General features: G+C 46.7%; 1 protein-coding gene across 1 annotated transcript in view; it reads right to left on the bottom strand.

Annotated features, from left to right (window-relative positions):
* Nucleotides 1-15,561, bottom strand: part of LOC120980014 (mucin-2-like) — a gene marked incomplete at its 3' end in the record, with an annotated part of 74,127 nt that overhangs the window by 24,044 nt on the left and 34,522 nt on the right. The window contains exons 5-6 of the mRNA XM_040408879.1: nt 4,232-4,354; nt 3,059-3,176 (exon numbers count right to left, since the gene is read on the bottom strand). Coding sequence (XP_040264813.1) covers nt 3,059-3,176; nt 4,232-4,354 — 241 coding nt within the window. The remainder of the gene's footprint in view (nt 1-3,058; nt 3,177-4,231; nt 4,355-15,561) is intronic.

Here is a 15,561-nt window from a genome sequence, read left to right as displayed (position 1 = left end):
CCACAGCATACAATATTTCTGTGGCTGAAGGAACAGCAAAGGACAGAGGCAGTTTGAGGACAGGTGAGGGCACAGGGCCTGCTCCTGGGCCATGCCAACTAAGGGTTGTGTCTGACGAACCCACCGACTGTTGGCTGGGGGTGTTTGATGTCACTTGGGATTAAGTGGATGACCGAGTTAACCAATCAAGAACCGCTGGGTTGATGGTCAAGACATGACCGCTAGATAACACCAGGAGGTCAGGCCTCTCGCTGAAACTCCTGCTGCCATGCCCCCTTACTCTGCTGCAACCTCTGCCTGTGCCAGAAACATTTAGGCCTCTGCCACTCCTCTGTGCATGGCCTGGAACTTCTCTGTCTGACATACTTTTAGCTGAACTAAATAAATTAAAAGCAAATTAAAACAACCCTAAAAGCGACAAAAATATTTTTCTTTTTGTACTGAAATAGGCCACTAAACGCATTCACCACAAATAACAGCAACAGTGAAGTGCGTATATATTTTTCTTTTTGTACTGAAATAGGCCACTAAACGCTTTCACCACAAATAACTGCAACAGTGAAGTGCGTATATATTTTTCTTTCTGTACTGAAATAGGTCACTAGACACTTTCAATACATATAACAGCAGAAGTGAAATGCGGATATATTTTTATTTCTGTACTGAAATAGGCCACTAAACGCTTTCACCACAAATAACTGCAACAGTGAAGTGCGTATATATTTTTCTTTTTGTACTAAAATAGGCCACTAAAGGCTTTTCAACATAGCACTTGTACCCCAATAACAAGAACAAGTTGCTGGAATGACAGAGCTGTATAATGGCTATTTGGATCCCCAAATAATCTTTCCCTGCACTTGTAAATCACTTTTCTAGCACTGTCCCTAGCGCCTTCGGACGTCTCTCCCTGCTTTAAGATGCTGTGAAATGATTCCTCCCTATCCTTTCCCTGCACTTATAAATCGTTTTTTCAGTTTTTTTTTTTTCACAATAAGGTTTTTCCAATTGCTGTCCCTAGCGCCTTCTCACGTCTGTCCCTGCACTCAGAATGCTGTAAAATGTCTCAATCTAAGATGGCCGCCGTATTTATAGGGCTGTGACATCACAGGGCAGGCTGGCTGCTGATTGGCTGCATGCATGTCAGTCTGGGTGATCCCGCCTTCCCAGACTTCCTTTCTCCATGTTCTCACACATGCAGCAGCCATTTTAAGAAAAAGAAAAATGCGATTCGTTACCATGAAGCATGAGGAAATTTGCATTCATTGCAAATATAATTTTTCCTGAAATTTGGATAGAATTCCACTTCGTCAGCTTCAATTCGCTCATCTCTAATTGGGAGTTTAGTGCAGGTGAAGTGCATTTGAATGGAGGAGACAGCATATGGAGGTGCTTTGCCTAGTTACATGACCCTCCATCAGCAACCATTTTATGGACAGGACCTCTGTGTGGACAGCACAAAAGTTTTTATGAACAAGGGAGCATGCTTTATAGTGCAGAATTTCAACAAAGGCTATATTAGTAAGTGCCATATAACCATAACAAACACATTAGTAAACAATAACCAGAATATAGTCAACCCCTTTAAGGATTTGATGAAGATGGTTCTGCATTTTATTGCATTTTACTTATTTTGCGCTAAAAATCATGTTTTCAATTGGTATTTATTAAAGGGAACCTGTCACCGGGATTTTGTATAAAGAGCTGAGGACATGGGTTGCTAGATGGCCGCTAGCACATCCGCAATATCCAGTCCCCATAGCTCTGTGTGCTTTTATTGTGTAAAAAAACCGATTTAATACATATGCAAATTAACCTGAGATGAGTCCTGTCCTTGAGATGAGTCATGGACAGGACTCATCTCAGGTTAATTTGCATATGCATCAAATCGTTTTTTTTTACACAATAAAAGGACACAGAGCTTATGTGCTAGCGGCCATCTAGCAACCCATGTCCTCAGCTCTATACACAAAATACCGGTGACAGGTTCCCATTAACAAAATTCAGCTGTCACAAAGGGTTTTCACGTTGTGCAGGTCATCTAATAAACCTTATTTCTAAATTACTAAAAGGTCATAAACACTTATTTTAGCCACATTCTTATCAGTAAGATTAGGATTGAGCTACTGTATGATGAGTGTTTGTAATGTCAGAGCGCAGAGAAAAGGAGACGGAACACAGTAAAAACAAGGGTGTACAGAGAAAGGGATTATTTTTTTTTTATAATCAATTAAAAAAATATTTTTAGCTCAAAATGAGTATAATGCAATAATAAAGAAAATTGACCCAAAGGTGTACATAGCCATTAAATTAAGCGAAAGATATATGTATAGAAGTTGCCAAAATTAAGTCGCCTTCTCTAGTCTCACTTTGGCAGCAAAATACAGAACACTGGGCTATAAAAATTGTCACAACAGCCCCAGGCACATTCTTTCTGAAACTTTCTAAAGTTTTATTTATTTTTTTATTATTAAGACACATGAAAACTGACCCAGAAAATGAAGGCATAGATCAGTTTTACTAGATAGGGAACGCCGTAAAAACAAAACCCATAAAACTGTGGCGGAATAAAAAAAAAAATTTCCAATTCCGCCCTATTCGAATTTTTATTTTCAGCTTGCCACTACATCATATGCAATTTTGAATGGTGCCATTAGAAAGAACAACCTGTTCCGCAAAAATAAAGTCTTGATATGGCTATGTGAATCAAAAAACAAAAAAGATATAGCTCCGGCAGGGAGAAAAAATAAAAATAAAATGCAAAAATGTAAATTTGCAAGATCCTTAAAGGGTGAACATGCAGCAGTGACGTAAGACGTTATGATTACAGGATGAGTTCACACAGGAAAATATGGATTTCCCTATTTAGGTACGCTACAAAAGAGGGCCACAAAAGGATGTCCATGGCAAACCAAAACGTAAGTGCATTTTGTCGTTTAATATGCATTTGGACCCTGATCTGGAGGTGGAGGTGAGGGGTAGGGTGTGAACAGGGTCTTGTAAAATACCCTCTCTACTTCCTTATGTCACTTTTTTAGATATTAAATTCATATATGTTTACCAGTTTTCACATGGAAGATCCAATGTTTCCCCTGAACGATAGATGTTTCCTGAGTACTTGCAAAAGCATTCAGATGGTGGAATACATCCTTTATCTCTGATGTCATCAAACACAGTGCCTGGATATAAAAAGAAGACATGTTGGATGCTTCACTTGAACTTTAGGAAGTTTTCCGAGATCTTGATACTGAGGACCTATCCTTAGTGTCGGATCAGTGGGGGCCCTACACCCGGGAACCCAGCCGAACAGCTGTTTGAGAAGGTACCGGTGCTCCTATGAGTGCTGCGGCCTTCTCGCAGCTCACCAAGCACAGTGCTTTACATTGTATAATGGCTGTGCTTGGTATCACGCTCAGTCCCATTGAATTGAATACTAAGCACAGCCGCTATACTGTACAATGTACGGCACTGTGTGAAGGCACCGGCGGTCTTCTCAATGCTCACGAAGCACAGTGCCATACATTGTACAGTATAGCGGCTGTGCTTAGTATTCAATTCAATGGGACTGAGCGTGATACCAAGCACAGCCATTATACAATGTAAAGCACTGTGCTTGGTGAGCTGCGAGAAGGCCGCAGCACTCATAGGAGCACCGGTGCCTTCACAAACAGTTGATCGTAGGGGTCCCGAGTGTGGAAGCCCCACCGATTAGATACTGATGACCTATCCTGCCCTTTTATTTCCAAAGGTGCTCTGAAAAATAAAAGGTGGAATCTGATTGGTTGCTGTGGGCAACTAACCCAGTATTCCTTTACACCAAGTTTGATAAATCTCCTCTAATCAGTTACCACTGCGTGTCCAAACCCAAACAGGCTGCAGTATCTCAAGTCCTACTCTGCTCTATATTAAAATTAATGATATTTGCAAACAGCAAATGTATGAAGATAATTTCCGGGCAGCAGATCATGCTTTGTGAACTATGTTCTGCTGCCCAGAAACAATTAATCTGTATGAAGCAAGTGACTGCAGTAGACCTCATTCATTCCCATACAGCAGAGGTGATCGCTGCATTTAAAGAAAGCTCTTTCCTCCACTGATGAGCAGGCAGTTATCAGGATGGAACAGTCTCTTTCCGATAATTGCCTGCTCGGTCGGGTAGTGTTAATGTAGCAATAGAGTAGTGGTATAATAAAGGAAAACTAGCTATTGAAGAAAAAAATTAATAAACACCTACCATTGGGACAAAAGCAACCAGTGACACATTTTTTTATACAAGCCAGCGGCTCTTGATTGCTGCAGGTCTTCTCACAAGCTGAACCGCATTCTTTATATTCCATGGTTCGTGGGCATTTTAGTCCTAAAGCAAGGAACAACAGTATGACTTTACAAAGGGACTCTTTGTGCTGTATGTAAACAAACAAGACTATTATTATTATTAAATATTATGGTGCCATTTATTCATGGAGCTGTAAATATGGAAAAAGGATGTACAAACAAGTACAATAAGCATGAACAAGATCATTTACAAACTGGTACAGAGGGAGAGAGGACCCTGCCTGCGAGGTCTTACAATCTACAAAGGAAGAGGGAAGCATACAGTAGGTGAGATTAGAAGCTGCTCATATGGCTGTACAGTGGCAGTAGGTGTTCAGGTTTCTTTTGAGGGTTTCAACTATAGTTATTAACCTGATGTGTAGAGGGTTCCAGAGTATGGGGACATCCAGCAGAAATATTGGAGGGGATTGTGAAGAGGTGGGTTTTCAAGTTTATTTGGAAGGATTCCACTGTAGGTGAAGTCTGATATGTTTGGGTAGAGAGTTCCAGAGTATGGCGTATGCCCAGAAGAAATCTTGGAGGTGATTGTTGGAAGAGCATATAAGAGTAGAGTAGAGAAGGAGGTCTTGTGAGGATCAGAAATTGTGTGTGGGAAGGAATCTGGAGATCAGGTCACGGATGTATGGAGGTTGTGAACAGTCTTTAATGTCATACTTAATGTTTTGTTGTGAGATGGGAAAACAGCTCTCATGGTCTGAACACTGTTTGTATATTTAAAATAAATAATTTGGACTGACATTTTGCTGTTTGGCCACAAGATGCCGCTGTTTCCTAAACACAGCTAACAGGCTACATATATTTCCATATTGATGAGAGGTGGAGTTTCAGAGCCTGGAGAAGAAAAGGAAGCAGCCATCTTAGAGGAAGCTGAGACTGAAGAACTGTGTCATCAGAGGATCCGACGGCATCCAGGTGTGGGAGCATACCTCAGTGACCAGAGCAGCAGCTAAGTGAAGCTGATCATGTCCAAGACCCTGGTCCTGTCCAGAGGAACGAGGATTACTTCCAGGAACACAGAGCAGATCCGGGTCGGTAAGATCGTGCATGCACCTCATTACAGTGTTGGCGCCTACAGACTGAGACCAGGCATGTAGTTAGTTAGTTAGGGTCTCTGTTTGTGTCAGGCCACAAGTGTTACTACTGTTTATTGCAAGGACTCCATAACTTAAAGTAACATTTCACATTGGAGAGCTGATAAACTTCCCACAAACTCAAGCCAGGCTGGCGTTTTGCTCAGGAGGAATACTCAGGCACATGCTATAAGACCAGTTATGGGAGGTGGAATACTGTAGAGCGTTGTAAGATTGTAAGCTGTTGTGCTGCACCGCAGGCTAGCCCTTCCCACACACCCAAACAGTTGTTCTTGTTTTTTAGTGTAATAACAGGTAAGGTGTGACGGTTTAGTCATGCCCGCCACTAGGTAAATTACCACACTTTCCTCCTGCATCCATTGGAGGGCGCTTTTTTGTGCAGCACAAGGGTCTCAGCCTTCGGGCTGGGTGTATGTAAATTTATTGTATGTTCCCGGCATTTGTGGTTGTGTTCATTGCCACAGTTAAGTAAAATTCTGTTTTGGCAAAAGCTGGTGGTGGAGTTGTTTTCCTTGTTTGTGACTTCGCTGTACCCTGGGGAGCCCACCCTGGTACACAGCTTACATTTTGGCATTGGCAGGATACAGCGACCGCTGTGGACAGGAACGTGGAGGGAGACCTTCCCCCGGTGCCAATGACACCGGTCCAGGACCCAGCTCAGGGTGCAGCAGTGCAAGGCCAACTTCCACCAACACCGCTGATACAGCTTGCCCCGTCATGCCCACCCAAGTAGGGTACATCCCTATTGGAGCACTGTTGCGTCAAATGAAATACAGCGGCGAGACCCAGAGGCCATGGGAGCCTTCCTACTACGAGACCAGTTCGTAGTGGGGCTCTCCAACAAGTTCTTACAGGACAAACTGCAAGAGATGACCCGGGCGATGCCTGACATGACATTCTAGTGTCTACCTAGCCACAGTGGGGAGAGAGAGGAAGAGCATGGGCCTGTGGTAGCGAGAGTAGTGAGTAGCACCCATGCTACAGGAGGTCGGTTTGCATCTGAAGACTCAGAGTCCTTAAAGGATGTGGCCCAAGCCCTGAGGACAGAATTGAGATAACTTCGGCTGAAAGTGTCCCAGATGAAGGTAGGATCACCCCAGCCTCCAGAAATGACCCCAGCGCCCGCACAACTCCACCCAGGATAACTCAGGTGCGGGGGCTTGTCAAAAGAGGGCCCCACTGCTTGGCTTGTCGACAGTATGGCCATATTGCCAGAGAGTGCCCAGAACAGATGTTGTCTGAGCCGACGTTAAACTTCCAACTGCTGCAGTAGCTGGGCAACCTGCGGCAGTACACCAGAAGCTAAGCCCTATGTGTGAGGAACACGACCTGCATGCCAGCAGCCTTGTTGTGGAAGCCGAGCTGGAAGGCAAGAAGGTATGCTGCCTAGCTGATACAGGGTCGGAGTGCACCCTTATGCCTCTGGAGTTCTTCGAAAGACACTTTGGACATATGATGGAGCCGGAAGACTGGAGCGTCATCAGGCTGACAGCTGCCAATAACAGAGAGATGGATGTCCGAGGGATAGTCTGGATGTGGATCTGACTGTTTGGGCAAGACATCGGCAAGAAGGGGGTCGTGCTGGTGGACCATTCGTCGCGGAGAGGGATGGACGTGACGCTAGGTATGAATGTACTGAGAGACCTAGACCATCAACTATATGCTAAAGAAGTGTCGAAGTATTGGCAACGGGCCACCACACTCCGGCCGACCCAGAAAGTTCTACAGCAGATGGTGAGGAGCTGTAGTATGCAAAATAGCAACATGTCCGGTGGTCCCATTGGACACATGAAGGTGCCGCGGAGGACCCCGGGAAATATCCCACCTCGACAAGAACAAATATTGATGCTGCCGGTGGGGGCTGGACAAAAACTGAATGGACTGAAGGTCCTAATCGAGCCCGCTTACCAAGAGGAAATGCAGACTTGCCCACTGGTAGCTCGGGCCCTCGCTATTGTGAAGGATGGATGTGTGTCTGTACGCTGCCTCAATGTTGAAGACTGTGAGTTTACCATTCCCGGGAATATACCTTGCTGGCCAAATTTTATATGTCTAAAGGGGATATCCCTTGACGAAGGAGCTTCACGCTACAGCCAGATAGCAGATCAGTCTAGACCTATGCTGTAGAGGTCCATAAAGGGAGACCCCGACAGCAGAGTGGAATGGTTGAATGATCATGGCCCAGATGGGGGTGGACTGCAAGACCCTGACTCCAGGACAACAGAAGTTGCTGGAAGACACACTTTGGGAATTTCAGGAGGCATTCTCGAGACATGATGAAGACTGGCGATGCTGCACCTATCAGGGAACGTTACCAGCAAATCCCGCCTAAAGTGTACCAGGAGGTGAAGGACATGGTGGTCAGCATGTTGGAAAACTGGGTGATCCAGGAGAGTCAAAGTCCTTGGGCTGATCCAGTAGTCTTGGTGCGGAAGAAAGATGGGAGTCTCTGGTTCTGCGGGGATTATTGGAAGCTGAATGCCCAGACCGTCCGGGATACCTACACCCTTTTGCTGCTTGAGGAGTCGTTGTCCGCCCTGAGTCATGCAAAGTTCTTCTCGACTCTTGACGTGGGTATTGGCAGGTGCCAGTGGCCAAGAAGGCCAAAGCGAAAACAGCCTTCATCCTACCTTTGGGACTCTATGAGTTCAACCGGATGCCGTTCGGCCTGTCCAGTGCCCTGGGAACATTCCAGGGGTTGATGGAGCACTGTCTGGGGGATCTCAACTTCGAGTCAGTATTGATATACCTGGACAACATAGTAGTGTTTGGGGCCTCCTTTGAGGATTACCTCCAGAAGCTGTGACAGGTCCTAGGATGGCTGCGAGACTATGGGCTCAAGATCAAGCCCAAGAAGTGCCAACAGTTTTGACAGCAGATAGAGTATTTGGTCACCCAGGAGGGGGAAAAGCCGGCCCTCATCAAGGTGGAGGCCATCCAGAAGTGGCCCCTGCCATGTACACTACGAGAGGTACGGGCATTTGTGTCACTACCAGAGCTTTGGGACGTTCTCACAGCTCTGTTTCTCCACCCCTGTGATGATGTCACTACTAGAGCTGGGAGGAGTTCTCACTACTCTGTTTATTTTTGGTTTCTTTCACCACAGCTGTTCTTCATGTGTTTGATTTCCCTCTCTTTATATCACCCCTCCTCCTATGATAGGATGTGGATTATAGTTCTCACTTCAGTTGTAGCTCTTGCTTTAGTTTCTTCACTTGTAGCTATCAGTTCACTGGACCTGTGTTCTGCTGCAGCTAGCACTCCGGATATTGCCAGCCTGTCCTTGGATCCGTCTTCTCTGCGGCTGCAACACCTTCAGCTAAGTCTGCAGACATTGTTGTATTCCTGTTTGTTTTCTGACTGGATCTGAGGTGGCCACGGTTCCCTCCATATACTGAGTAGGGCACTGGTGGCCGTGCCCCTTCCACTATTGTAGGGGTTACAGTGGTCATTAGTCTTAGGCACGTGGGCATGCCTCGTTCCGCCATTTGGATCCGGGCATGTGCTTTAGCAGAATAGGGAAAGCGTTGAGGGTCGGACAGGGGTCACCCTTTATCCTCCCTAGTTCTGGGTCCAGTCAGTTGCTCTGTACTGTGTATTACTATTGTTGCTCACATACAGCCGTGACAATTTGTGGGACTGGCCGGCTACTACAGGAGGTTTATACCCAAATTTGCTCATTTGGTGGGCCTGTTAAACAAGTTATTAAGGGGCACTGCGGGGGGCTGAATAATTGTCCCATCTAGTGGGGACCCTGGCAACAAGAGGCCTTTGAAGCAGTAAAGGAGGCGCTGACCAGTGCCGGGATTCTGGCTTATGCACGGTTCGACACCCCATTACTGCTGTACACTGACAAAAGTCTACATGGTCTGGGGGCCATGTTATCCTAAATGCAGGATGGATGTGAGAGAGTAATTGCCTATGGCAAATGGTCTCTGAGAGAGTCAGAGCGCAACCCTGACAACTATAGCTCCTTTAAATTGGAGCTACTGGCAAGTTGTGTGGACGATGACCGAATGGATCGCGGAGTACCTGACAGGTGCAGAGGTGACCGTGATGACGGACAACAACCCGTTAGCACATCTGCAGAATGCCAAGCTCTTTGCACTTGAGCAGAGGTGGTTGGCTCATCATCATTCTAAGTACCAATACTGCATCAAGTTCCCGAGTCCCTGTAGGGTTGTCGACTTAGAGTGCCAATGAGAAGCTAGAGGACACTGAAACTCCTGATTTTGGTTGATTACCCATGTTCCAGGACGTGGCAAATTCAAATGGGGTGGGATCTGGGATGCCAATGGTGCTGGGAAAGATGTTGGCTGATTGGGAGAGGGTGCAGACCTGTGGAAAGTGAAAGAATGGGTCCGGACCAAGATCTGGCCTCGGCCAGAAGAGCGAGCCCGTCTGACTCCAGAGGGCCAAAAGTTGTTGAGGCAGTGGGATAAGCTGACTGTTACACAAGGCTTCTTGTGTCGGACCATATACTTGCAATCAGAGCTGCAGTACCGGCAACAGATTGTCATCCCCATGTCATTGGGACCTAAGGCTGCCCGGGAAGCCCATGAGAGGGGTGCCCATTTTGGGAGCGATAAAACTGAGGTTAGGACTGTATCACAGAATTTATATTCTGCTCTTGGGTTTTTTCGCCCCAGGTGCATTATCTTGCACTTATCAACATTAAATTTTAGTTGCCAGATTTTTGACCATTCCTCTAGTTTTTCTAAATCCTTTTTCCATATATTTCCATATTTATGAGATGGAGTTTCAGAGCCTGGAGAAGAAAAGGAAGCAGCCATCTTAGAGGAAGCTGAGACTGAAGAACTGTGTCAGCAGAGGATCCGACGGCATCCAGGTGTGGAAGCATATCTCAGTGACCAGAGCTGCAGCTAAGTGAAGCTGATCATGTCCAAGACCCTGATCCTGTCCAGAGGAATGAGGACTGCTTCCGGGAACGCAGAGCAGACCCGGGTCGGTAAGATCGTGCATGCACCTCATTACAGTGTTGGCGCCTAGAGACTGAGACCAGGCCTGTAGTTAGTTAGTTAGTTAGGGTCTCTGTTTGTGTCAGGTTACAAGTGTTACTACTGTTCATTGCAAGTACTCCATAACTTAAAGTAACATTTCACATTGGAGAGCTGATAAACTTCCCACAAACTCAAGCCAAGCTGGCATTTTGCTCAGGAGGAATACTCAGGCACATGCTATCAGACCAGTTATTGGAGGTGGAATACTGTAGAGCGTTGTAAGATTGTAAGCTGTTGTGCTGCACCTCAGGCTAACCCGTTCCACACACCCAAACAGTTGTTCTTATTTTTTTAGGGTTATAACAAGTAAGGTGTGGTGGTTTAGTCATGCCTGCCAGTAGGTAAATTGCCACACTTTCCTCCTGCATCCATCGGAGGGCGCGGTGTTGTGCAGCACAAGGGTCTCAGCCTTCGGGCTGGGTGTATGTAAATTTATTGTATGTTCCCAGCATTTGTGGTTGTGTTCATTGCCACAGTTAAGTAAAATTCTGTTTTGGCAAAAGCTGGTGGTGGAGTTGTTTTCCTTGTTTTTGACTTCTCTGTATCCTGGGGAGCCCACCCTGGTACACAGCTTAGATTCTCTGGTCAATAGGGAGCCAATGAAGGGATTGGCAGAGAGATTAGACAGAGTAGTAACTATGGGAGAAGTGGATTAGTCGGGCAGCAGAGTTGAGGAAAGATTGGATGGGTGTGAGAGTGCTAGATGGGAGGCTACAAAGGAGGATGTTGCAGTAGTCTAGCCAGGCGATGATGAAGGTATGTACATATATTTTTGCAGACTCCTATTTGAGGAATCTGAGATATTTTTGAGTTGGAGGCAGCAGGAGGCAGAAAAGGATTGGATGTGTTGTTTGAAGGACAGAGCAGAATCAAAGGTTACCGTAAGGTAGCGGACCTGTGGGACTGCGAAGAGAGCCAAAGAGCTGGAATAGAGCAGCAGCTAGCAACTGAGTATGGATTTTTCCACAAGTACCACAATTTGGGATGAAAATTTGAAAAAAAAGAACCAATATAAGGCATGGCCTAATTACTGAGCCAAAGAAAGGGAGCCTCTCCCTTTATTTACACACTATTGACAGCAACATATATAGTCTGAATGTTTAAGTTTTAAGAAAGCACTCACAGTTATATGTAGCTATTGCTAATAATGCCATCACCGCACCCAACAGAGTAAGTTTATGAGTAGTGCTCGAATAGAAATCTTTGGGATGCTCGTGTGCTCTACCGAGCACCCGAGCACAATGGAACTCAATGGGAGAACCCAAGCATTAAATCAGGCACCCCCTGCTCTGAAGAGGGGAGGGTGTTTGGTTCATAGGAAAAAGTCAGAAATTGATGGAAACACCAGTGAAATAGTTCGGGAATAGCATAGGAAGGATGTCTGGATGCATCTTGGAGTCCCAGGTCGCTGCTGGGAACGATGTTGTCCGAGTAGTACGCCACTTTTACAGACTGACAATGATACGGAGCAAACGGAAGATAAAATCGATTTTAGAGGAAAAATTGTTAGGAAACATTCTTTCCTGTATATTTAGAAGTATATAAAGTGCAAGTGCTGCCAAAAATTACAAGGAAGAGGCACTCCGATACAACCTGTATATCACATAAAGGAGGGTCTCATTCACATTGAGGTACACATTTTCATTTAGTGGGACTCCTACACTCATAAAGCCTATGCAGTAAGTGAAAGGGCTGCCAAAAATGACAAGGAACCGGCACTCCAATACACCCTTTATTACACATAAAGGAGGGCATCATACACACCCATGAAATATTATGATTGATGGCCTGCTGGTGACCCTCAAAAACATTTGGAGCAAGGGCCTGCTGGTGACCATCTAAAACATTAGGGGCGAGGGCCTGCTGCTGATCTGACCATCTAAAAAATTAGGGTGAGGGTCTGATGCTGAGCTGACCCTCTAAAAAATTAGGGGTGAGGGTCTGATGCTGATCTGACCATCTAGAAAATTAGGGGTGAGGGTCTGCTGCTGATCTGACCTAAAACATTAGGGGCAAGGGCCTGCTGCTGATCTGACCATCTAAAGCATTAGGGGTGAAGGTCTGATGCTGATCTGACCATCTAAAATATTTGGGATGAGGGTCTGCTACTGAGCTGACCATCTAAAACATTTGGGGTTGAGGGCCTGCTGCTGATCTGACCATCTAAAACATTATGGGCGAGGGCTTGCTGGTGACCCTCTAAAACATTAGGGGTGAGGGTCTGCTGCTGAGCTGACCCTCTAAAACATTAGGAGCGAGGGCAGCCTAATAAGCATGTTGATATGATGGAGGAGGATGAGAAAAGGAAGATTGAACCATATACCCTTTTTTTGTGGTGGAAGGGGTGCATGGGAATACAGTGTATTCAATACACTATAAAAGCCACATTTAAAGTGCCTTTATGTTCAGCCGCTTTCCTCTGGTGGAGTAGAGAAGCCAGGGGCAAGTGTCAACCTGTCAGCAATTTCAGTTGACAGGCGGATGCGCTTATCAGTTATTATGCCCCCAGCAGCACTAAATACCCGCTCTGACAAAACACTGGCAGCAGGGCAAGCCAGCACCTCCAAGGTGTAGAGCACCAGTTCGGCCAACATGTCCAGCTTGGACACCCAATAGTTGTAAGGCACAGAGGGATTACTGAGGACACTGACACGGTCTGCTACGTACTCCTTCACCATCTTCCAAAACATTTCCCTCCTTGTGACAGTAGGCTGTGCATCAGGGTGAGGGTGCTGTCATGAAACTTTCCCAGGCAATGGAGAGTGTTGCCCTGCCTCTGTTGGAACTGCTGTGTGCTCCGGTTGCCCAAGGAACTACGTACTCAGCCGCCAGCGTTGTCAGCTGGAAATTTTTGGAGCAATTTTTCCACAAAGACCTTCTGGTATTGCACCATTTTGCTAGTCCTCTCCACCACAAGAATGAGAGATGAGAAGTTCTCTTTGTAGCGGGGGTCGAGAAGGGTGAACAACCAGTAATCGGTGTTGGCCAAAATGCATATAAGGGTCACGGGAAAGGCAGCATAACATAAAGTCAGTCGTGTGCCAGAGTCCCAACAGGCTGTCCTCATCAGAAGGATGACTCTCAATCTCCTTATCCTCTTCCTCCTCTTTGGCCCATCCACGCTGAACAGATGGAATAAACCTCCTATGGGTACTACCCTCTTTAGCGGACGCAACCTTATCCTGCTCCTCCTCCTCCTCTTCATCATCCAATTCGTGCTGAGAAGTCGAACGGAGGGTGGTCTGGCTATCACCCTGTGTGATGTCTATCCCCATTTCTATCTCTTCCACATGCAAAGCGTCCGCCTTCATTGTGAGAAGAGTTTCAGTAGAAACGGCAGTGGGATGCTTACGCTGATAATAGCGGCATCGGCGCTCACCATCTGTGTTGATTCCTCAACGTTGTGTAAAACCTCACAGAGGTCAGAAATCCATGCCCACTCGTCGCTTGTGAAGAGCAGAAGCTGACTGGAAAGGTGATGACCATGTTGCAGCTGGTATTCCACTACTGCCCTCTTCTGCTCACAAAGCCTGCCCAACATGTGGAATGTGGAGTTCCTGCGCGTGCTCACAGTCGGTGAACTGGCAATTGCAAGCGCTGCTAAAGCGTTGCCAGACTGGCGGCAGCTGTAGATGACTTTTGGAAATGGGCTCTGGCAAATTTGGGTAGGTTTTAAGAAACCGTTGAACCACTAAGTTGAACATGTGGACTAGGCATGGTATGTGTGTGAGCTTGCCGAGCTCCAAAGCCGCCACCAAGTTATGGCCATTATCAGACACAACCATGCCCACTTGTAGGTTGAGTGGCGAGAGCCACAGGTCAGTCTGGTCCCTTATATCCTGCCACAGCTCTTCGGTGGTGTGCTGTTTGTCACCTAAGCAAATTAGTTTCAACACGGCCTGTTGCTGCTTCCCCACTGCAGTGCTACACTGCTTCCAGCTACTGACTGATGGATGACTGGTGCTGCAAGATGAGAATTCAGAGGTGGAAGTGAAGGAGGAGAAGGGGGGTTTCAGCCACTAATGTAGGTGGTGGCGGAAATCCTAATGGAAGTAGGGCCCGCAATCCTTGACGTCAGTAGCACCTGTGCCATCCCAGGGAACGACTTGCTCCCGACCTCCACAACATTCACCCAGTCTGCCGTCAGGGAAATGTAGTGTCCATGTGTCAGTCGAAAAGTGGACCTTCCCAATAACTGCATTGGTCAGGGCATGGGTGATGTTACGGGAAACATACTGGTGCAAGGCGGGGATGGCACATCGGGAAAAATAGTGGCGGCTGGGGACAGAATAATGAGGGAATAATGAGGGACCACCACAGCCATCAGGTGGCGGAAAGCCTCAATGTCCAAAAGCCTAAATGTTAACATTTCCAGGCCCAGCAATTTGGATAGGTGCGCATTTAGTGCTATGGCCTGTGGGTGAGTGGCTGGGTATTTGCACTTTCGTTAAAAGGCCTGGAGTAAGGACATCTGTACGCTGCGCTGGGACACAGAAGTGGATGTGCTAGCTGATGTTGCTTTTGAAGGTCCAGGTGTAGGGCGGGAGGCATCTGGGCCTGCGTCTTGGACAGGGGATTGGCCAGCATGTAACACAGGGGAAGAGGAGGCAGTGGCGTGACCCGCAGACACTGGTTGTGGACCCAGGTGTTCGGTTCACCTATTAGGGTGCTTTGATGCCATGTGGCGGATCATGCTGGTGGTGGTGCGGTTGCTAGTGTTCACGCCCCTGCTTATTTTGGTACGGCACAGGTTGCAAATGACAATTCTTTTATTGTTCACACTTTCCTCAAAAAAGCGGCAGACTGCGGAACACCTACCCCTTGGCAAGGGAGATTGCCACAAGGGGGTGCTCCGGGAACAGTTGGGGGCCTGTTTGGTGTGGCCCGCCTTCTCCCTTTTGCCACCCCACTCGCTCTTCCAGCCTGTTGTGGTGCTGCGGATCCCTCCCCATCTGTACTGCTGTCCTAGCTCGGCTTGCCACCTTCCCAGGTTGGGTCAGTGATTTAATCGGCCTCTTCCACTTCCTCACTCTGGTCATCCTCCTGACTTGTTGACCTAACAAGAAACTCACTTATTGACAACTGTGTCTCATCCTTATCATGAACCTCTTGAGACA

This window comes from Bufo bufo, chromosome 10, assembly GCF_905171765.1.
Source record: "Bufo bufo chromosome 10, aBufBuf1.1, whole genome shotgun sequence".
NCBI classification, from domain to species: domain Eukaryota; kingdom Metazoa; phylum Chordata; class Amphibia; order Anura; family Bufonidae; genus Bufo; species Bufo bufo.
Note: the sequence above shows the minus strand (reverse complement) of the source record. Positions and strands in the feature narration are given on the sequence as shown.